The 21274-nt window shown below is 34.4% G+C and overlaps 4 protein-coding genes across 4 annotated transcripts; 1 reads left to right on the forward strand and 3 right to left on the reverse strand.

The window, feature by feature from the left end:
* Positions 1-396: 396 nt before the first annotated feature.
* LOC123706453 (myosin-VIIa-like) lies at positions 397-8749 on the reverse strand. The gene is made up of 11 exons (XM_045655734.1): positions 8638-8749; positions 8308-8565; positions 7327-7511; positions 5963-7170; positions 5628-5872; positions 4702-5526; positions 4217-4561; positions 3844-4055; positions 1429-3755; positions 858-1351; positions 397-686 (listed from the first exon to the last, which is right to left on the reverse strand). The coding sequence occupies exons 1-11, from the start codon at positions 8659-8661 to the stop codon at positions 486-488; spliced, it is 6324 nt and encodes a 2107-aa protein (XP_045511690.1). The 5' UTR covers positions 8662-8749; the 3' UTR covers positions 397-485.
* A 242-nt stretch (positions 8750-8991) lies between these two features.
* Positions 8992-11757, reverse strand: LOC123706455 (26S proteasome non-ATPase regulatory subunit 7). The gene is made up of 2 exons (XM_045655736.1): positions 11426-11757; positions 8992-9815 (listed from the first exon to the last, which is right to left on the reverse strand). Exons 1-2 carry the CDS (start codon positions 11598-11600, stop codon positions 9007-9009), a joined length of 984 nt encoding a protein of 327 aa, XP_045511692.1. The 5' UTR covers positions 11601-11757; the 3' UTR covers positions 8992-9006.
* A 782-nt stretch (positions 11758-12539) lies between these two features.
* LOC123706457 (inosine triphosphate pyrophosphatase) lies at positions 12540-13352 on the forward strand. The gene has a single exon (XM_045655737.1). It carries the CDS (start codon positions 12665-12667, stop codon positions 13241-13243), a length of 579 nt encoding a protein of 192 aa, XP_045511693.1. The 5' UTR covers positions 12540-12664; the 3' UTR covers positions 13244-13352.
* Positions 13273-20430, reverse strand: LOC123706454 (protein artichoke). The gene is made up of 4 exons (XM_045655735.1): positions 20394-20430; positions 17557-17748; positions 14861-17484; positions 13273-14784 (listed from the first exon to the last, which is right to left on the reverse strand). The coding sequence occupies exons 2-4, from the start codon at positions 17691-17693 to the stop codon at positions 13289-13291; spliced, it is 4257 nt and encodes a 1418-aa protein (XP_045511691.1). The 5' UTR covers positions 17694-17748; positions 20394-20430; the 3' UTR covers positions 13273-13288.
* Between the last annotated feature and the right edge of the window lie 844 nt (positions 20431-21274).

Below are 21274 nucleotides of genomic sequence, written 5' to 3' on the forward strand. Positions count from 1 at the left end.
TGCAGAACGCGGAACGCAGAACGCTCTCTGTCTGCACGGAGCCTAAAAAATGAATCCAATTCTATACTTGCGCAGCGGTCTGCCCTGGGCTTCACTCGTGATACATATAATATTATTACTTATAAGCATTTTCGAATCACGGTCAAATCTAAAGGTGATTTCTTTTTTTGAAAAGCATTAACTAATTTAGGATATTATTAGTATAGATAACGTACCTATATATAGATAATATAAAGCTAATAATTATATCATTATATTATACACGACGCGGACGGCTTAACTTACAACGTACAATTTAGATGTACCTAACATTTTTAACCCATTATGAAATAGGTATAATAATATGAACCATTATGAATTTAACCCATTATGAAATTATTAAAACACACAAAAAAATTACGTAGATATTATTTATTTAATGTTTAAAATTAATATAATCAGTACAAGATTGTAAATTAAAAAATAATATTAAATATAGAATATTATTATTGCTTGCGTGTCTTCTGGTTTAATGCTTGTCTCAAAACAGCAATGTATGAAGAAATAAGGTCATCCATTTTATATCCTAAAGATGTTTCACATAATATTTTTGTACCTCGCATAAAACTCCCCATTGTCATATGAAAGAATGTATTCCCGGATGACCAATTCGACAATTGTGAAAATGGATATGTTACAAGTACATCCTGAAATTAAAGATTTTATTGATTACATTCGACGAGTTTCTCAACAAGCAATACATATTTGTAAAAAATCTATAGATACTATATGCCTAACTTTTTTGGATATACCCACCAGATCAGGATATAACCAGTAATAAAAATTTAAAGAGAAGTATTAGTAATCCATTGACTAACCCGTGTTTGTGGGTGAATCACACTAACGCCTTGCCTATTTATACCAATAACAACCATTTCCGGGTACGTCGGATCCGACGTCTGTTTTACTTCAAAAAAAGCTGTACCAAATGTAGGTAATTGATAAATCTTCTTCAAAAATTGTTCTTTAGCCTCATTCTCCGTCATTTGTCCGTGCTTAAAATATGCCGCACTTATCGAAGATTTCCACTGAGAATTCGACATTATTTTTAACATATCTACGGGTACAAATTCTTCGAGCATTTGTGTTATTTGCGGTAGCAATGACTGATCATCTCCAAATCTAGATCTGTAAATAAGAGCAGCTAATTCGACTAAATCATGCTTCGTCGTCTTGTGATAACCACGCAAGTATTTTGGAAGTTCTTGCGGAAAATAAAAAATTTCATCTGCGTTCTTGTCTTTACCAGGAACTGTGTTTATCCACAATTTTTTCATGAAGAATATTTGGTAATTCATTTGTAGTTGGCCACCTAAAAATAAAAATTTATATTCATTAAATATAGCTAAACGAAGAGGAGCTTATCAACCAATGAATATAATACATTACCTCCACGAACTGGGCGAGTCTGTTTCATCCATTCAACAAGTTCATGTATAAAATCAAAGAAATAGTAATTTTCTGGAACCGAAAACACCTTATCCGCTATTTTCACGAATAAACTAAAGCCATCACTATTTCTCAGATTAAGGCGACCAGTTATCTGTTCGCACAAATCTCTCGCTTTTGTCGAAGAGTCAACTTCAAAAGCTTCATCTGTGTCGTCAGGGAAATACACCTTATGATAAATTTGCATACTTCTATGTTGTATAGCTTCCACCTCAACAACATACGGCGAATATAATCTTGGTCCACCTCTTTGAATTTTAAACACTCGTTTTAAACAATCTTTCGCTATAGGATGTGGTCTTGTCTTTAGAAATTCAACTAATTCTTTCATAAGGGTTTGCCCACAAGCAAAAACACCAGTAGCTAGCCACATTAACTCCCATCCTCTTTCTTCACTCAACTGTATTCGATTATTTGTTAGTTGTTTCATTATTTGGCAGTAAATTTCGTCACGTAATGTAAGATCTTTCATTCCTGGCCTAAAAATGTCATCGGTGTATTCTGTGGTTGACCTCGCTTTCGGAGAAGGCATGTCACCCATATATTTCAAAATAGCAAAGAATGATGAAACTGCAGCCTTACACAATTTTTCGTTATCCATCAGCTTTTTCAATAAAGGCATCCTAATTGGTTCACGCGTGTGAGCCCATAAGTCACCCAATACAGATTTCTTAGCCACGGTGAGCGTTGATTGTTTGGATACTGTAGTTTGTATGTCATAGTTTTCCCTAAAGTGTTCCTTTGCATATTTTTCAAGTGTATGCATTCTTTTCCGTTGCAGCGTGTTGTATTGAGATGTAACCTTCTTATCATTATTTATGTTACCTTTCTTGAAAACTTCCAATATAGAGTTGGACGGTAATGAAAGCGTGGGCAATATATACACCTGTTCTGTGGGGAACAAACCCTCTTTTCCGTTACATAGTCCATGTCCCCATGTTGCATTCATAAGCGTTTCACCATTAAAATCTTGTAAGAGCGTAATAAGATCACCTTTTTTGTATTGTAAAAATGAAGCTGCATCACTATAACCTTGTGTATCACTTTGTGCAATGACATATATCGAACGCCTTTTCAGACCATCAATAAGATATATTATAAGTGAGCTCATTTCACTAGCTTCAATGCTTTGGAATACAAATTCTTCCTGTTCTATTGTTTTAATCGTCACTCTTCCAATATTATCATAATCTTTATCATCACTATACGCTACATATGTTACCTCAGCATACGACATTTCTAAAAGAATATGCTCTGATTGATCCACAATATAAATTCCAGTCCAATTGATTGCTACTATAACAATGTCTTTGTTTATTGAATCGCCTTTTAATTTTATGGCCTCAAAGAATCTGGAGAATAGCATAGGCCATTTTATTTTTGCAAATATTACGATGTCTTCTTTACATCGTAAAGGATCTACTTTAGATTGTATACTTTCGTTAGTTTCAAATGCTTTCGTAACGAGATGCTCCCACTTTGTTAACGCTGCATCATTACTTTGAATGAATTGGTTGGGTATATAATTGACAATAACTTTTCTCAGAACGTTTGGTTCAATATGTGGCCCATATTCAATGTAATGCTGTTGTGCAGCAATCATAGCTAAGTCTCCTTCAGAACTGCAACGGTATTCTCCGAATTTTACCCCTTTAACAACTTGATGATATATCAAAGTTGTAGCAACAGGGTCGTCGCAAGGATTATGCCAAGGAGTGAACACTTCCTTGCGATAGAACAATCGCCATGGTGCATTCTTTTCTGGTGTTCCTTGCTCTTTGGCATATTGTTCACATTGAGAAATTGCATCCATGATATGCTCTCCTTCACTGCCTAAGGACAATACTTTATCATAGAGTGTTATATAAAGCGAAAATCCAAAAGTATCAGTTAAACCAATATTGTCAGCAATTTGCAAGCAAACTTCTTCAGATGTTGTAGCTGAATCGGATTCAATTGTTTTTAATGATTCATCCATAAGTGTGACGGTCAAAAGAATGGGTTTTTTTGATTTTGTAGCTTGTAATTCGAGACAGCTAGGAGGTTGAGTCCTCGCACCATTTTTAAAAGTTCTCATTAGCCGTCCCTCGCAGTAAGGAGCATAACCAGGCGGACCATCCCTGATAAAGGATCTTAAATAATTGACAAATCTTTCTGAAGGTGGGAAACAGCCAACACACAATGATAATAATATCCAACCACGGGCGTAAGATGCCTTTGACGGGTTATTTGTAAGCTGTTTACAAAGCTGACAAAATATTTCGTCTCTGAAACATATACATATATTTTTAGTAGTTACTTTAACAAAAAAAAAAATAAGTTAATAATATTTACAATTAGTTCTTTAATTGATACCTTAGCTCTTTTCTTATTATTCCGTGACCTATAATGAAATGTAATTTTTCCAGATTAGAGGTACGACGTGCATTTAACCAATTGTTATACATCTCTGAAGTTTGTTCATCGTTATATAATGACTTCATAAATTCTTCATCTAATTTTGACTTATTTTTTAGGGTCCTTTGTACTAATTTACTTTTCTTGTCACTGTTATCTTTTAAATATTCCTGAAATACACAACGTTTATATTTTTTATTATAATTTAAGTTCTAGCACATTTTTTCGAGTGAATATTTTTCTATATATTTAAAAAAAAATTAATAGTTATACATATTAATCGAATTTCATGAAATAATTATAAAGAAAATATAAGATACTAAAAACCTACCTCAAACTCTTTGCTTTTCTGGAAGGCGCGACCAACAGTGTCGTTCAATTTTGTCATAATTGGTACATTATCTTTCTTATCATCAATATATTTCGGTTCAGCAATATCACCCATGAATCTTAAGATTGTAATCCACAAAGCATGCGACGCTGCCTTATCAACTGGGGACGGTAAATCGAGTAAGGAATGTTTCAGAGGCTTGCGAGAATATTGGTGGCTCATATTTCCTAAGAAATACGTCGCAGCAAACTTCTTGAAGTTAAATTCGTCGAATGGCTCTTCTTCAAACTCTTTCTGTAAGGGAATGTTTATGACGTCCACAATTGAGGGTTTCTCGGTTGTTTCCTGAAATAATAAAAACAATTAATTATTATTATCATTCAAATATTCAGTTCCAACATTATTTAATACTTATTTCTTGAAAGAAAGTTAGTTAAGTTCGTGATAATCAGGTGCCTATATTATTTTAAATTAAAGGAACTTACTACACCGAATCCTGTCCCTCTAATCGTCCCCGCTGGCGTCGCAGTATCCTTTAAAAAACCAAACACATCATCAACGTATCTATCATCAATAATAGTTGTGTTTTGCGCATTTCCATCCACTCCCAAATCTTTTCCTACCCATACAGCTCTCATAAGATCGGAATACTTTTTCTCGTATTCATCCTCTCCCCTACTAGTGTTCTGATTGTTTTGTTTTTCATTTTTAAATTCTGCCAGTTTCATTTTAATATGATGCATCTTGTCATTTATCATTCTTCGTACGAGATAACCTTTACATTCAGCTTGGAATTTTGTGAAGAAAACTCTCAAATTTAAGAATGTCTTTCTGAGTTCTCGCGATTTCAATGTAGCCTGTAATCGCAAATAACCGCGTCGCATTGCCAAATATTTACTTCGATATCCGCGCGCTCGGAAATGTTTTTGTACGGTAATCGCTGCAGCACGTAATCTTAAATATCTTCGTCGATAGATAAATCTCCTTCCATTCGTTTGAACCCTTATTACTGCAGCTATGAGTATTTTATGCCTTAATTCTTCTAACATACTATCATGGTGATCTTTGAGAAACACTTTCGTGTGCCCAAGTCTGAAGTCTTGATCTTTAAGTACTTCTTCGCATATTTTTTTAGCAGCTTGTTTACAATCAGCTTTTTCTACTGGTGGTATCCCTGAAACTACGAGCCGGTAGCGATGTACAAATTCAGCATACGAATATCTAATAGGATATCCAGCTTGTCTTATTTTTGCGGTTTCCATCAACCCAGCGTAACGTAACTGACGAACACAAAGAGGTCGATCAAAAATCTGAAAATAGTTAATGCAGAAAATTAAATTGGTAATTCAAATAATTCAATTAAATAGTTAATTATTATTTATGAATTAATAAAAATAATGAAAAATCATACTCTTGGCTTTTTTAATTCATTTGGCTTGATGCAACGAACAAAAAAGGGGTGACATGCGTACAACGTTTTCATAAGCGATTCGAGTGATGCCTTAAATTGGTGACTCAGCGATAACGTTTTACGACTTCCACTATGTCCAGTCACTGAATCTAAATCAAATATTTTCTTCAAGAATGTATTATTTGAATCTATTAACAGCTCCCGTAAGTCGGTTGTTAGCATGTCTCTATTCTTGTCTAAGAAACCTAAAGAAAGAGAAAAACAAATATTAGGAAGTGGACGAGACAGGTACCTACTTTTGTTTTATTTTTTAGTTTAATGAAGTACATACTAACCTTTAACGTTATAATAAACATCGCCAGCGAAATGTTTAACACCAAACCTGTGGTCACGTGTTGACTTAGGAGACACATAACATTTTTTACTGCTATGGTTGCTGTTTAATTTGTCCAGTAAAGTTATATCTGTCCCTTTAGGGAACCTGGACTCTTCATCAATCAAAGATAACAAATTCATAGGTTTTATACCAATTACATCGAGGTTTTCTTGATTATCGACATAGTTAATGTTTGTCCATGTTATACCTTCTTTTTGATACTGTTCTTGTTCAAGTTTAAATATATGCCTAACAAAAAATTGTTGAAGGTTTTCATTTGCATAATTAATACAAAGTTGCTCAAAACTATTACTGTCGAAATTTTCAAAGCCAAAAATATCTAATATACCAATTGAGTTATTAGAGAGCCTTTCGTCCTTATGTAGTGTTTTATTTATATTTTCAACGATATAAACGAAAATGTGTCCATAAATTGCTTTAACTAATGCGTCTCTCCCCTCGATTGCTGAGGATACAGATATAGTGGAAACAATTTTTTCCCCGTGAGCAATTAATGTTTTCCTTGTCAGGGCCTCGCATAATTGTGCTTTATTTACACCAAGTAAGCTAGCAATTCTGTTCGCATTTACAGCGTCCGCCACTTCTGATGATTCAATATTATTGGTGCTATATGACTTAAATTTTAAATTTCCCATGTGAAGAATACCTGCCAATAAATTGAATACGCCCCAAACTTCCTCATCTGCAAAATTCAATACTTTAAATGCTGATCTAATGTCCGAAAACTCTATAGCATCATTTCGACCATCGCATGTTAACATATTTCCGGAATTTAGATATTCATAATCTTGAGGTCTAGTAAGTTCCAGTTTCTTTTTTTCGTCAGCCGATAATCCCGTCACAAGTGAGTAGAATATGTGGTAATTCCTCTCCCCTTTGTTTTGTCGGACGATACGAGATTTTTCCAGTAAGTACTGATCTATGTTTCCTCCTTCTATCACACCGTCTTTAGTGAAATAAATATTGATATATTTTCCAAATCTGGACGAATTGTCGTTCTTTACCGTCTTTGCATTTCCAAAAGCTTCTAAAATTGGATTAGTCTCTTGAATTTGCTGTTCTATCCAAGAGTGCTTGCCACTTGCTGCTGCCAAATATTGCAGCAACAACTTAGTACTTTCGGTTTTTCCCGCACCACTCTCTCCACTAAAATTTTAATTTTGTTTAACAGTCTATTGATATTTAATTTACCTCTAATTAAATATTATGATGCTTTTGAAGTTTTGCTAATCAAAAATAAAGTTTATCATTGCAATTATAAGGAGATAATTGCACTGTGATTTAATTAATTTTTAATAATACCTGATAACAACACATTGATTTGAGCCAGATTCAACCAATTCTCTATAGGAATCACTCCCAATTGCGAATATATGCGGCGGCATGTCTCCAATGTTTCTTTCTTGATAAAAATGTATTTGATCCATTGTGTATATGGGCAATATTTCGTAAGGATTAATCGCAATTAACATAGATCCTGTATACGTCTAAAAAGTGAAACAAATAATTGTAAGAACAGTCCATAAACGATATTATCATGTTAATTGCAACACTAGTTGCAAATCAAGAACGGCTGAACTGATTATAATGAGTTTTTGATTGTTGAATTTGACTTCGACTGAACGAGGATAAAATGACTTTTTAAAAATTTAACTAGTTAGGTACTTCAATAAATATTGACTAGGTACCTGGGCAGAGACGGGGCAAGCAATTAGCGTTATTACAGCAATTCAAGAGGCACTTATATTACACGTATTATTATATACACGTATTATTAGTCATAGTCATAGCTAAAATCCGTGCGATTAGAATATTACCTACTCAATACGTTACAATTCAAAATAGCTACTCTCGATACAGCAAGCTATTAGCTAATTCTTGCTACATACATCAAATCAAATATTGTCATTAAGAGCATCACAGTAAATCATATTGATAGTTAATCCAGCTCTATGTTTATTAAGGCATTGAAAAAAAAATGTCCTAACGAGACCCTAAAAAAGGGGGGTAGGTACTTAAGTAGGTACTCATAACGCATTTCCTCCCGCTAATAAATTTATTTGGAAAATGCACTTGCAGGAGAGATTGAAACAGAAATGGAAACGTAAATATTACACAAGTAGCTTTAAATATATAAATGCTTCTTCAATATTAACCAATGAAGTTCGTGGTCTGTATTCAAATTGACACGACTACAAAAAAAATCCGGAAGTGTATCAAGTTAAGGCACTAATAAATTATAGTACACTGTTACTGTTCAGATGAAATATATGTGATACTTACATAAATTAACTGTTCATTATAGCGTATATGCAGATTACGTAAAATTGTAAATTCTTGGAGTTCCCCTAGTGTGATCATATCTTCGACGCTCGAGATCGATGTGGCATGTAAGGGTTTGAGAACATTCGACACTTCCGTAACAAATTTGCGTCCATCATCATCCCTCACTTCAAGTTTTCCTCCGGAACTGTTTAAAACCTTCACCGCGAGGGGTATGTCGAATTCGGACTTCCCCTCTGGTTTCAACCAAACCATATCCTACAAACACCATAATATGATAAGCACACAATTCATTGAAATGGGAAAATGAAAATGAAACTATTTACTTACCGATAATTGTATGTGTCCTGCCATTTTGAGGTTTTAAAATATCCTTTTTATATTAAATTTCATAGTTACCCCAGTACACAACCACCTTACCACATGATATCACTATAAAAACTGACATTATATTATCAATGTTCTAGATTACTTATCATTATTGTGTTCATGATAAGTTAAGTTATCGAAAGTATTTCTCGATACTAGATGGCTACCTATTAAAATATCAATGATAATGAAATTATTTTTGTTTTATAAATAATCTATAATTTACACTAGTACAGGATCCACCCAATAATAAAACAGATAAGTTTATTAATTAAATTTATTATTATAATTTGAATTACAAACAAACTTAAAACTATTAGTTAATTTAGTTTACTTCTTTTTCTCTTCTTTCTCTTTCTTGTCTCCTTTTGCTTTGTCTTCTGACTTTTTTTCGTCCTTATCATCTTTCTTCTCTTTCTTATCCTTGGCATCTTCTTTCTTTCCTTCTTCAGCATCTCTATTAGTGATTTTGTTGTTTATAAGGTTGTGTAGGGCAATGATGGATCTCACAAGGGCAGCAAGATATACAACAAGGGATTGGTCATTTGTTTTAATGTAAAGATTGTCAGCGAAGTTATCACTGGCTATATCAGGTAAAAGATTGAAAATATCTTGCAATTGGTAGATAATTTGATGGTTCATTGGGAGAGAGCCTTGGCCAACTTGTACTAGGTAATCTCTAATTTCGCTCAACTGTGAATGGAGACCTCTGAGCCCCAGTAACTGGTTAGTTATTCTCTGAGACAGACTACCAACAGTTGTATCCTTAATATCTCTTAATAGGTGCTCAACACCTACTTCTTCAGCCTCTTCAGCACCAATCTCACTGGGCACATGCTCAAATGTGCGCGTAGTAGGACTGCCGTCATCATGAACTTCCTCCACTGCTTGGTAAGCCTCAGTTGGCAAACCTAAGTCTTTTGGTTTGGCATCAATGATGACAAGGACTGAATTTGGACAGTACCGTCTGATCAATTCATTTATAGCAACATCATTTTGATGAAGTTTAGGTCCTGTGTGATACCACCCAACTACTTTTTCTCTTGCATTTACCTTTTTAAACATGCCATACATGTTTTCTAAATAATCATGATCCAAGAACCAGACAGATTTATCTTTGTCATCTTCATCAAATGGAACTGAAAACATAAATTAAATTTTATTTATATTAAATTCTCGTGTGGGTTGACTTTAGAAACTTGCAGCACGAATTTCGGCGTGATTTTAATTTTTTTCGATCGATAATAATGCCCTGAAACATACATTAGCGGCTTTTCGTGCGGAAACGTATAATCACAGAGAAATCTTAATTTTAATTTTTGAGGTTACCTATGTTCAAAATTGTTTGAGTTACATTGACAAAACTACCTACAAGAATTGTGTTTGAAAGAGATAACAAATGTCAAAATGTACATTAAAAACCATAGTTCCTTCATAGTTCATTCAAAAGCATGTTACTGATGGACAACAATTCATACGGATTATTGGCGAGTAGTATGATTGGGGCAACATGGGTATGTTCATAAAAAAGTTAATCACTCAGACCCAGACAACCCATTTGTTGCCCCTGATGGGACTCATACTCAAAGAATTGAGTCCCAGTGGCGTGTTGTAAAGAGATAACTATAACCACCCAAACTTTGATGATATTATTAAAGAATATAATATGTGGAGACGCTGATTGGAAAAAAATTGATCCATTCATTGCCCTTGTAAATTGTATCAAACATGTACAATTATTAAAAAAAATGTTTTTTTTATTGTATGTATATTGCACAAAAATTGTTAGTAACAGAACCGAATCTGTCCACCCCGATTCCACGTGGTACTTGTCTGTCATACACTAGAGTGTATTAAAAAAGTCGGAGGCGCGGAGGAGCGGTGGCGCCCGCGTGTGCTGAGGAGCAGGCAGAGTCAAGCGAGCCGGAGTGGCTGAAGCTGGTCGCCAAAGGCGACCAAAAAGCCGAAGCTACGAAGGCGAGTGAAGACTCCTGCCTGCAACGAGGTACACGGGGGCAAGCGCCACGTTCTGCAGCGCCGGAGCAGTCAAGAAAGCCCATAATCTTCAATATATTTCTAACTACATTTCACTACATAGTATAAAACAAAGTCGCTTTTTCTGTCCCTATTTCCCTATGTCCCTTTGTATGCTTAAATCTTTAAAACTACGCAACGGATTTTGATGCGGTTTTTTTAATAGATAGAGTGATTCAAGAGGAAGGTTTTAGTATATAATTTATTAGGTTTTAGACAAAGCGGGCGAAGCCGCGGGCGGTAAGCTAGTATAAATATAAAATCAAAAAAAATAAAAAAAAATAGAAGGGGGGTTTCCGCACCCCCCCACTTCACAAGGGGTCTCCCCTTACCTCCCCCCTCCCTTTCCCTCCCCTCCCCCTCCTTAATTCGTGCCGCAAATTTCTAAAGAAATACCTCTCGTGTTACAATTACAGTTACCATAGTCCTCCAAAATGGACTTAGGTCTACACATAATTATTAAAAGATACTTTTCTTAGTACCTATATGAATAATCCAGATACTATTCAAACAATAGAAGAGACAAAAGATAACCTTCTAGAATATTTTATTATAAATCCGTAAGATGTTCTATATATTATAATTCATACTATAAATAATTAAAGAATATAATATCACTTTTTAAAATATCATGTTTGATATGATTTCAGTAAAAGTTCTACAGCCTGTTTGTTTTGTGCAAATCTGTGTTTAAAATTTATTTTAATAAACAAACCTGCAAAACTGTTGGACACATCCAGTACTCCTTTTGCTCTCCAACAGCCAAGAAGTACCCCTACAACCCGCTTTTGGTTTCCAATTTTGCCCATACGATTGAAATGGTCAACAACACTAAGTAATACGAGTGGATGGACCACAACTTTAGTGGTTACAACTTCTTGACTAGGCATTGTTATGCTTATTGAATTTAAAACAATAAAAATTAAGTTTCACCGATTATTCAGTACGAATGAGTACCTACTTTTAAAATACAAATCGGCAAATATTCACGTAAACGAAGATGAAACAGCAAACTAAAATTTGACAGTCATTACAGAAAAAGAAACGGCTTGTTTATGCCATGGCATAGACTAACACAATGTTGCGTACAGACAGAAAAAGCAGCTAAGCTATTATTATGTGCATGTAATTATTTCACGATTATTTGAAATAATTGAGATTTTCAATAAATGCTATATGTATACCTAGTTTTCCATTGGAAGTTACTTTTTTATCTACACTAATATTATAAAGAGGAAAACTTTGTTTGTTTGATTGTAATGAATAGGCTCATTAACTACTGGACCGATTTTAAAAATTCTTTCACCATTCGAAAGCTACATTATCCACGAGTAATTTAGGCTAGGTTTTATCCAGGAAATCCCACGGGAACGGGAACTATACGGGTTTTTCTTTGAAAACGCGGGCGAAGGCGCCGCGGCCGGCGGAAAGCTATTATGCCTCCTCCACACTACTCGCGAAGTTGAACGAGGTTAGACGAATAGAATAATGTAGAGAGGCACTTCGGCTTACTTCGTCCAACTTTACCTCGCATCGGCCGACTTCCGTTTGTTGTCGGTTTTTGCGCCCGAGTCAAAGGGCACGAAGTTACCTGAAGTTCGTTCTGAATATGAACGTATGCGCTCCTCGCGAAGTTGAACGAGTGTGTAGTGTAGCACCGCGGACTTCAGTCAACTTCGGCCGAGTACTTCGCCGAGGAACTTCGCGAGTAGTGTGGAGGAGGCATAAGATAAAGCAATCCCAAATGCCACTGCTGGTCACCAGTGTATATCGATCGTTTATCGGTTTATCGTAGTACCTACGTCAAATTGACGTACAATGTCGTTTAATGTGTCACTGTCACAGCTGATTTTATATTTAATTATTATTACTTAGAAATATTAAATTTATACAGAATACAGATTACTATCTGAAAACTAAATAACTACCATTTCTGGAATTCCCAATAATCTACATGAAAATGTCGCTTAAAGCCTTAACATTTGTTACGGGAAATATAAAGAAATTGGAAGAGGTTAAGGTTATTTTAGGGAATAATTTCCCTCTTGAAGTAACAAATCATAAATTAGATCTACCAGAATTACAGGGTGAGATCAATGAGGTTTCAATACAGAAGTGCCGAGAGGCAGCGAGACGTCTTAACAAGCCGGTGATAATCGAAGATACATGCTTATGTTTTAACGCTTTACAAGGGTTACCAGGTCCATATATAAAGTGGTTTTTGGATAAATTGAAACCCGAAGGCTTACATCAACTGCTAGCAGGATGGGAAGATAAATCTGCAGAAGCAGTTTGTACATTTGCTTACTCTCCTGGTAATCCTGAAGATGAAGTTATTTTATTTCAAGGAATAACTACAGGCACAATTGTATCTCCTAGGGGAACAAGAGACTTTGGCTGGGATTGTATATTTCAACCAGATGGCTATAATAAGACTTATGCTGAATTACCAAAGGAAGAGAAGAATAAAATCTCTCATAGATTCAAGGCATTAGATAAGTTAAAATCTTATTTTGCTCAAAATAGTACATAGCTAATTTTTATAAATAAAAGACATTCAAACATTGTTTAATCTATATTAAGGCAGCAATGTTAATGTACAAAGTATAATGCTTAAAACAATATATGGTTTTGATATAACATTTTTTGATGTTCTTGATTTATGTATACCTGGTGCTATGTAAGGTTCTAAATTAGACTTATTATAGTTTTTAAAATACCATTCCTTGTCAGCCTCATGTAGTGATTTAATTTTAGTATTATCAAATTCTGAAAACCTAGTCTTTGCTTCTCTGTTTATAACTGGAGAGTAGGTAGTGCGTAAATCATAATGTTCTGCATGGGGCATATTGACCTTAGTTATTGTTGCTGCTCTACTGTTATTCCATTTCAAATCATCATCCTTTTGTAAGAGAACTGCAGATAAAGCTGTAGGCTGACTTTCAATATGCTTCTTCATTTGAGGCTTTGTTATTGAACCAGGAGTTGGAATGGGACTACTAGTTGTATCCAGCCGTGTTGGTAGCAACATATCATTACTTGTATCTGTAGTTATAATTCCTTCCTTTTCTGTTACATGTGTTATTGTGAAGTTGGACTCCATCATATTGTATTTACTTAAATTGGTTGGATCACTGTTTTGCTCCTCTACATTCTTTGTTCTGTTATATGCTATATGGGTGCTATTATCATTATCTAAATAAGCTTGTACCTCATGGACTTCACTTTTTGTTTTCTTATGTGTTGTGCTATTTTTAACAGTATTCACTGGTGGTTCTTTATCATATGCCATAAAACTTTTATTGACTGTTCCTACATTAGCATAACTTATTTTACCTCCATCGCTCACTACCATTTTCGTAGCATTTACATTAGTAGGATGTGGTATGGGTAAAAATCCACCAGATGTAGGAGGGAGCATAGGTGTGAAACCCCCAGTTTCAAATTTCGGTTGTTCTGTTACAGGATACTTTTTGTAGGGCTCTGGACCTTTCTTATCAGACCAATCTATTTTTCTGCCTGTATTCAATAATTTTCCCATGTCTATAGAAGGTATAGGCAAACCAAAGAAGGTAAATCCACTCTTAGATGTTGATTCAGGGGGCTTTATGGTACTCGCCTTTTTATCAGTTACATTATTCATGGCAGCATATAAAGTTGGCGTATTCCCGAATTTCTTAATATTGTTTGTTTGATTGATATTATTGTAATCAATCAATGTTTCATTGTAAGGATAGTCCACATAGTCATCATAAAAATAATCTGATTCTTCTGGGGAAGGTTTATTGTTTATTTTATTTGCATGATACTTGTTTTCTATATGTGTAGCATAATCCTTTATTTTATCGAGGGAGGAAAACACCTGTGATGTTGCCAAATTTGGAAGCAATGCTTCATTTTCATGAGTCAAACATCTCTTTTCGTCGTTAACAATTGGAATATTTTTGCAGTCATTTCTATCGAAAGGCATCTGTTTCACGTATGTACCATCCGCACATCTCGGACCTATTGAAGATGACTCAGAGAGCCAAGCTTTGAACCATATTATCCCACAATTACAGATGATCGGATTGCCTAGAAAAGTTAAAAACATTGAAAATTTTGTAAATATAATCTTATAAATAAAAAATCGTTACATTTTAACACTTACCATCAATATCAAAAATTGCAATATTATGTCTTAGCTTCATAAAATTATTTTCAAATACAGTCGTTAATTTATTATGTCGTATAGATAATACTTTCAATCTCGGCATAAAATCAAAAGGATGACCATGTATGGAGCAAATATGGTTGTTATCTAGATTGAGTTCAACGAGCCATTCCATGTATTGAAATGATTCCTTTGTGACCATAGTTAATTTATTATAACTAAGATCTAAAACTTCTAGTGTTGTTAATTGCTTGATGCCGGAATTTTCCAGGTTGGTCAGTTGATTATTACTTAGGTTTAAATACTGAACATAAGGCAAATTTTCAAACGCCCTCATAGAAATAAATTGCAGTCGGTTCCCTTGCAGTTCCATTATCTTTAATCTATTAAGATTAGAAAAAACTCTGTCTGGTAAATCGATTATATGATTTCTGCTCAAATAAATCGATATAAGATTCGGCAGATTTGTAATTGCAAGAGGATGTATCACCTCAATCTGATTATTATCTAAATCAATAATTTGTAAGTCCTTTAGATTTTTAAATGTACCAGTGCGTAACTCAACTATCTTGTTGCTTGGCATTTTTATTTCTTTAAGAGTTTGTATATTATTAATGGAATTTCCGTCAAAGTGTTTCAAGTGGTTATTGCTAATATCTATTACCTTTAAATTCGACAACATATTAAGGCTGCTGGGCAATTCATATAAGTTGTTTGAGGAAATGTTCAATATTTCCACGTCCACTGCCTGTTTTATTATACTAGGAGATATACTTTTTAAACGATTTTTACTAAAATCTATAGCTGATAGGGCTACATTATCTTTGATCGCGATAAAATCAAAATTTTCCATATTGTTTCCATGCAAGTTTACTTGCTTTAATTCAGTCAGCTTATCGAAACTTCGCGGATGTACCGACATTATTTGATTTTCACTTATATCTAAAAATTCTAGGTGCTGTAAATCGCTAAATGTCATAGCTTCAACCAGTTTCAAACCATTTCGTTTCATAAAAAGCCTTCGTAAATTGTGCAATGTCTTCATTCCACCATACGGTATCTTTTGAATACCGTTATTAGAAATATCCAATGTTCTCAGAGTTGGAAGATCTAAATCCGGAGAGGGAGGTGCGGGTAAATTTGTTATTTGGTTTTTCTGCAAATACAGTTGCTCCAAGCCACGAGGAAGACCCGGTAGGAATTCGACTAATCTGTTGGAACTTGCGTCAATCTCATATAAATTTACCAGATTTCTAAAAGTAGCTGGATGCACAGAGATAAGCGCATTACCAGAGATATTAATATGTTCTAACAGAGGAGCCTCCATGAATGTTATTGGGTCAATTATGGCTATTTGGTTATCGCTTAAATTTATTCTTCGTAAAGCTGGTAAATTATAAAATAGTTTCGGCTGAAGGCGTTGAAAATAATTCTTAGACAGATCTAATCCTTTTAAGGTAGGAAGATTCCAGAATGGTCCTTCGCTAATATCACTCAGTGAATTATTACTCAAATGCAATTCTCTTAATGCAGGCATAGCTACGATGGCATCGGTTTCTATAAAATTGATATTATTTTTATTCAAATGCAGGCGTTCTAAACTCGGATGTCCGCGAAGTGCACCCCTCGGAATATCCTGAAGGAAGTTTTCACTCAAATCCAAAAACTTCAGTCGTGGTAGAGCATCAAGTAATGATCGAAATTCTGATATATGCCTTATTTTGTTTCCAATAAGAGTTAATTCTTCTACTCCACTTCCAGATGGTTGTAGAAAAGATTCAGGATGAATTCTGATTATTTCATTGTAGTTTAAATCCACTATTCTCAATTTAGGAACACGGTGAAAGGCTCCATGGTGTATGATATTTATATTATTGTGGGATAATAATAAGATTTCCAACATGGGTTGATCAACGAAGGCACCCTCACTTAATTTAGTAATATAGTTGTAGCTTAAGTTTAACACAGAAAGCATTGGCAAGTCTCTTGTTGCTCTACCAACCATAGTAGCGTCAGAAATAAAATTATTACTAAAAGATAATTCATTCAATACCGGCAATAGCGAAAGAGCTCGCATGTGTATATTTGTAATACCACAATTTTTAATTTCAAGCTTCGTGAGTTTGGGTAAATCATAAAAGGCATTTTCTTTAAGACTGTTCAGATTAGAGCTCCCTTCAATGAAAAGTTTATCCAAACTAGGTAATTTTTCAAATGTATGTTCTTTAATACTGCTTAAACTTTCTGACTGAATATTAATATATCGCAATCTGTCCAAATTTATCAAAGTGGATATTCTTTTAAGACTTTGCGATTGAATGGTGATAGCTTGTAAATTTTTAAGCTTTGTTAAACTTTCCGCTGGTAGGCTCTTTAAATCATTTTCTACGATAAATATCTCAACTATATTATTTTCCTGTGTTTCAAGCCACGCTGCCGAAACTCTCTCTATCCCATTATGTCTCAACATTAATCTAGCAATATTTACATTTTGAAACACTTTTCCAGGTAGTGAAGGAAGGTAGTTATTTTCTACTATCAACTCGTCTATTGGTTTTTTTATTATTTGACCCACTTTCTGAATACCCTTCATCACTTGTATTAAGTCGCTGTGCGTGCACCTGAAATCAGATAAAATTTATAAGGAGTGTAATATAAATTAATTTATTATAAATATCACATCTATTAAGTACCATATTTGAAGATCTTCGTTTCTACTTGTACAAATACATGGTAGGATGCTGTCTGGCGCAGGACATAATGTCCCCAGACTAATTGAAGATTGTGATATCAAGAGAGTAAACCACAATAATATTCTTTTAGAATCCATTCCTTAACTTTTAGGCTTGTCATTGTATCATAGTCTTGATTTCTGGAAGGTTTACCTGAAATAGAATTACGATTTAATACCTACATTACCTACTCTCATTTACTATCGGCAACCTCTTCCAATTTATAAGTTAATACCAATCCATTTGAATAAATTCATACAGTCAAAGATAATTATTTCGCAAGATAACGAATATCTTTGCTGCGTTCTGCAAATACCAAAAATTAAGTACCTAAGTGTACCTTCCTAGCCAAAATAAAATAACGGATTTATGTTTAAATGTTATCCGGTTGCGTCAAGGCCGGTGCCGATTAAAACAATAAAATCGGGAAACAATAGCCCGGTGGATCAACGTGATTGTTGGGTTACACTTTCACTATTGTTCTTATTTAGTAGTTTAGGTGTTGGTTCGGTACGTTATCATTAAATGTTACACAATAAATACATACTTCCAATGGGAAGACTAACAAAGATACTCCAGCTACTAAAATTGATCGATTAGTCTAGCTTGGCACGATCAAGATTCGGACTGCTAGAGTTCATGGATTCATGGACTGTCGTTTTTCACAAGGAATTAAAAAAAATATTGAAAAATGAGAGTAATTATTGTTTTCTCTCGTTGAATTAAATTAATTGCAAACACTGCTACACAAAAACTACAATCATAAATCTAAGTGTAGGTAGCTAGTGTATTTTATTTTTATAGTTTGCGCAGAACTACTAATGCCTGCTCGATTCTGTGTAAAATTAAAAAGAGCACTAGAAACCGCATATACGCATCACAAACAATTTGATTGGTCTAGACCTTTTCTTATTTGTTCTTACTATCCACGTACCGTAATGTGTCACATAATCTATATATAACGTAACCCATATGCAGTCATTGAGACGAAAGATCATAGTGGTACAGTTACGCAGTTATCTCAAACTAACTGTCATCAGTGGCGACTGCATCCGTGAATACGATAAACATTTGATTATAGTCTTCTTTATGTATAGAGATTAATAATAGTACTATAAACTTGGCTTTAGAAAGCGCCATAGATACATAATGCGTTGTAAGTAATTATACGCACTTTTAATGTGTTTGTTCTGGTGAAATCTTATAAGATATTAAATAAAAGGTTGAATATAATAAGCATTAACTATAACCAAAATAAAAATTATGCATCATGCATTTGGCTACACACCTACACGTAAATTCCAGTTTATCTCTTCTACAGATGTACTTCCCTATGCCTTACTACCGTTACGTCAAGTTTAAATTTTAAAAATTCTAATAGTAATACAGGAACTACGATTCATATTTATTATTATATTAGCTTACACCTCCAATTATTATGCTGGTAGGTAGGTAGGCTAACTGACTAAATTTAAAAACAACCTAATAACTTGCTAATAACCTATACTCTAAGCCTATAACTATATTAATAAACTAGCTTCCGCCCGCGACTCCGTCCGCGCGGATGTCGGTCTTCGCGTGGATGGTTTATTTATCCATTTTGAGTACCTACCTCTGACAATAACATCTTATAAATATCTATTGGACCCAATTCCCAAATACGGCTAGGCCTATAATAATACGCAACGTGTGTTCGCGGTTCTACGGAACAACGTCTATGGATAAAACTGAAAAATTATGATTATTTTTTTTCTACGTATTTTTCCAGGATAAAAAGTATCCTATTTTACGCCCAGGATAATAAGGTATAATTATACCAAGTTTCATCGAAATCGAACCGCTAGTTTTCACGTGATGCCTTCACATACAGACAGACAGACAGACAGACAGACAAAAATTTTTTTAATCACATATTTGGGTTTGGTATCGATCCAGTAACACCCCCTGCTACTTATTTTTTCAATATTTTCAATGTACAGAATTGACCCTTCTACAGATTTATTATATGTATAGATATTAAGCACAGATTAGCCACCACAAGCACAGATTAGCAAATAGTTACCTACTAGGTACATACTTAGATGAAAAAAGATGAGAGGCAAAAACGATTTCTTACAATTTAGACTATAATATCCATTCAAGCATATGAGTTATGTGTAACATTTATTTGTAACTAGCGGTCCGCCCCGGCTTCGCCCGTGGTACATGTTTACGTTTTCTCTACATAAGATCCATCCTCGTACTTCAAGAAATATAATCAAAAAAGATTTATCGAAATCGGTTCAGCCGTTCTCGAGTTATGCGCTTACCAACACATATTGCCATTCATTTTTATATTATACTAGCGGTCCGCCCCGGCTTCGCCCGTGGTACATGTTTACGTTTTCTCTACATAAGAACCATCCTCGTACTTCAAGGAATATAATAAAAAAAGAATTATCGAAATCGGTTCAGCCGTTCTCGAGTTATGGAATTACAACGAAAAGTGGCATTGATTTTTATATATTAGAAGATAAGATTATAAATTTGGGAAATATGTTCTTATAGTTAAAAACACCATATTTCCTCCTTTCAGGACTGCCTGCGTCATGCATTAACATACTCGAAATCCTACATTAAACTGATGTAATATTAATAATAATAGGCACAAATAATTACAATATTAGGTAAAGCAATACAAAACTACTGAAACTATCGCCGGGCAAACAAATTATTACGTGATTGCAGTAACCATAAGACCAAGAAATAACATTGCAAACAATTTGTACGTATATCAATTACCATATAAACTTACTCACGTAAATCACTTTTACTTTTATTTCATTCACTTCCAATTTTCTGTAAATTTATTAGGGCTTATATATGTATCACCGATCAGTGATAATTACGCAGAGCTGTCAAATTGTATCGAAGGATTGTAATAGAGCACTAAAAAATGCCACCCTTGTTAAAGCTATGATAGACAAATACCGACTGGGATGTTGGATGTATTTCGCATGCAAACACCAGACTTTCGGTTCATGGCTCGATGCGCACCAAGTAACTTATCTTTCACCATTGTGGCGCGTGCCACCAGCGCCAAACGTAGCCCCAACTAAGTATGGATATAGATGTGTAAATTGGTATAAAACTAAAACTGTACATAGATATCTGTTTTTTATCATTTTTATAAATTTATAAAACAAAAATATTCAGTATCTATAAATTCAGGAGCACAGGCTACTAAGGATTTAATCGTCAGTTCATTAAGTGCTACTGCTGCCTAAGTGCAAGGTGGCGGATCATCGCACTTTTTTTCCAGTGCCCTGAGCATTTCCTGTGTTTTCCAGGAATAAAATAAATCCACATCACCTGTTTCAGCATACGGAGATATATGAAACATAACACAATTAACATCGTGTCTATTCGGTCACTAATCTTTGTGTAATGTTACAAAATAAAGATTGCACACTCGTTTATCTAGATTAAATCCTTTGATTTTGTAATAAGGAAGGGTCGCACAATGAAATTGACATGTGTTATTTCACATAATTACTGTGTTCATAAAATTACGATGTTAACTTTTCAATGGAGAAATATTTTATGTGTATTATTTGATAATTAGGTACAATGTGATAATTATAAATTACACTAGGCGCCCGCGCCCTAGCGCATTTTATAGCAAGGCAGAGCCTTTTTC

This window comes from Colias croceus, chromosome 3 (genome assembly GCF_905220415.1).
Source record: "Colias croceus chromosome 3, ilColCroc2.1".
In the NCBI taxonomy this organism is placed as follows: Eukaryota; Metazoa; Arthropoda; class Insecta; order Lepidoptera; family Pieridae; genus Colias; species Colias croceus.

Excerpts from the sequence above, each read along its gene's own strand:
- LOC123706455 (XM_045655736.1), bottom strand. The coding sequence starts at position 11,600 with ATGCCTAGTCAAGAAGTTGTAACCACTAAAGTTGTGGTCCATCCACTC. Across the intron at positions 9,816-11,425 it reads TGTGTCCAACAGTTTTGCAG|TTCCATTTGATGAAGATGAC; the intron begins GTTTGTTTATTA and ends TTATGTTTTCAG.
- LOC123706453 (XM_045655734.1), bottom strand. The coding sequence starts at position 8,661 with ATGGCAGGACACATACAATTATCG. Across the intron at positions 5,527-5,627 it reads ATGAATTAAAAAAGCCAAGA|ATTTTTGATCGACCTCTTTG; the intron begins GTATGATTTTTC and ends AACTATTTTCAG. Across the intron at positions 687-857 it reads TGATTCACCCACAAACACGG|GATGTACTTGTAACATATCC; the intron begins GTTAGTCAATGG and ends CTTTAATTTCAG.
- LOC123706454 (XM_045655735.1), bottom strand. The coding sequence starts at position 17,693 with ATGGATTCTAAAAGAATATTATTGTGGTTTACTCTCTTGATATCACAA. Across the intron at positions 17,485-17,556 it reads AACGAAGATCTTCAAATATG|GTGCACGCACAGCGACTTAA; the intron begins GTACTTAATAGA and ends ATCTGATTTCAG. Across the intron at positions 14,785-14,860 it reads TGCAATTTTTGATATTGATG|GCAATCCGATCATCTGTAAT; the intron begins GTAAGTGTTAAA and ends TAACTTTTCTAG.
- LOC123706457 (XM_045655737.1), top strand. The coding sequence starts at position 12,665 with ATGAAAATGTCGCTTAAAGCCTTAACATTTGTTACGGGAAATATAAAG.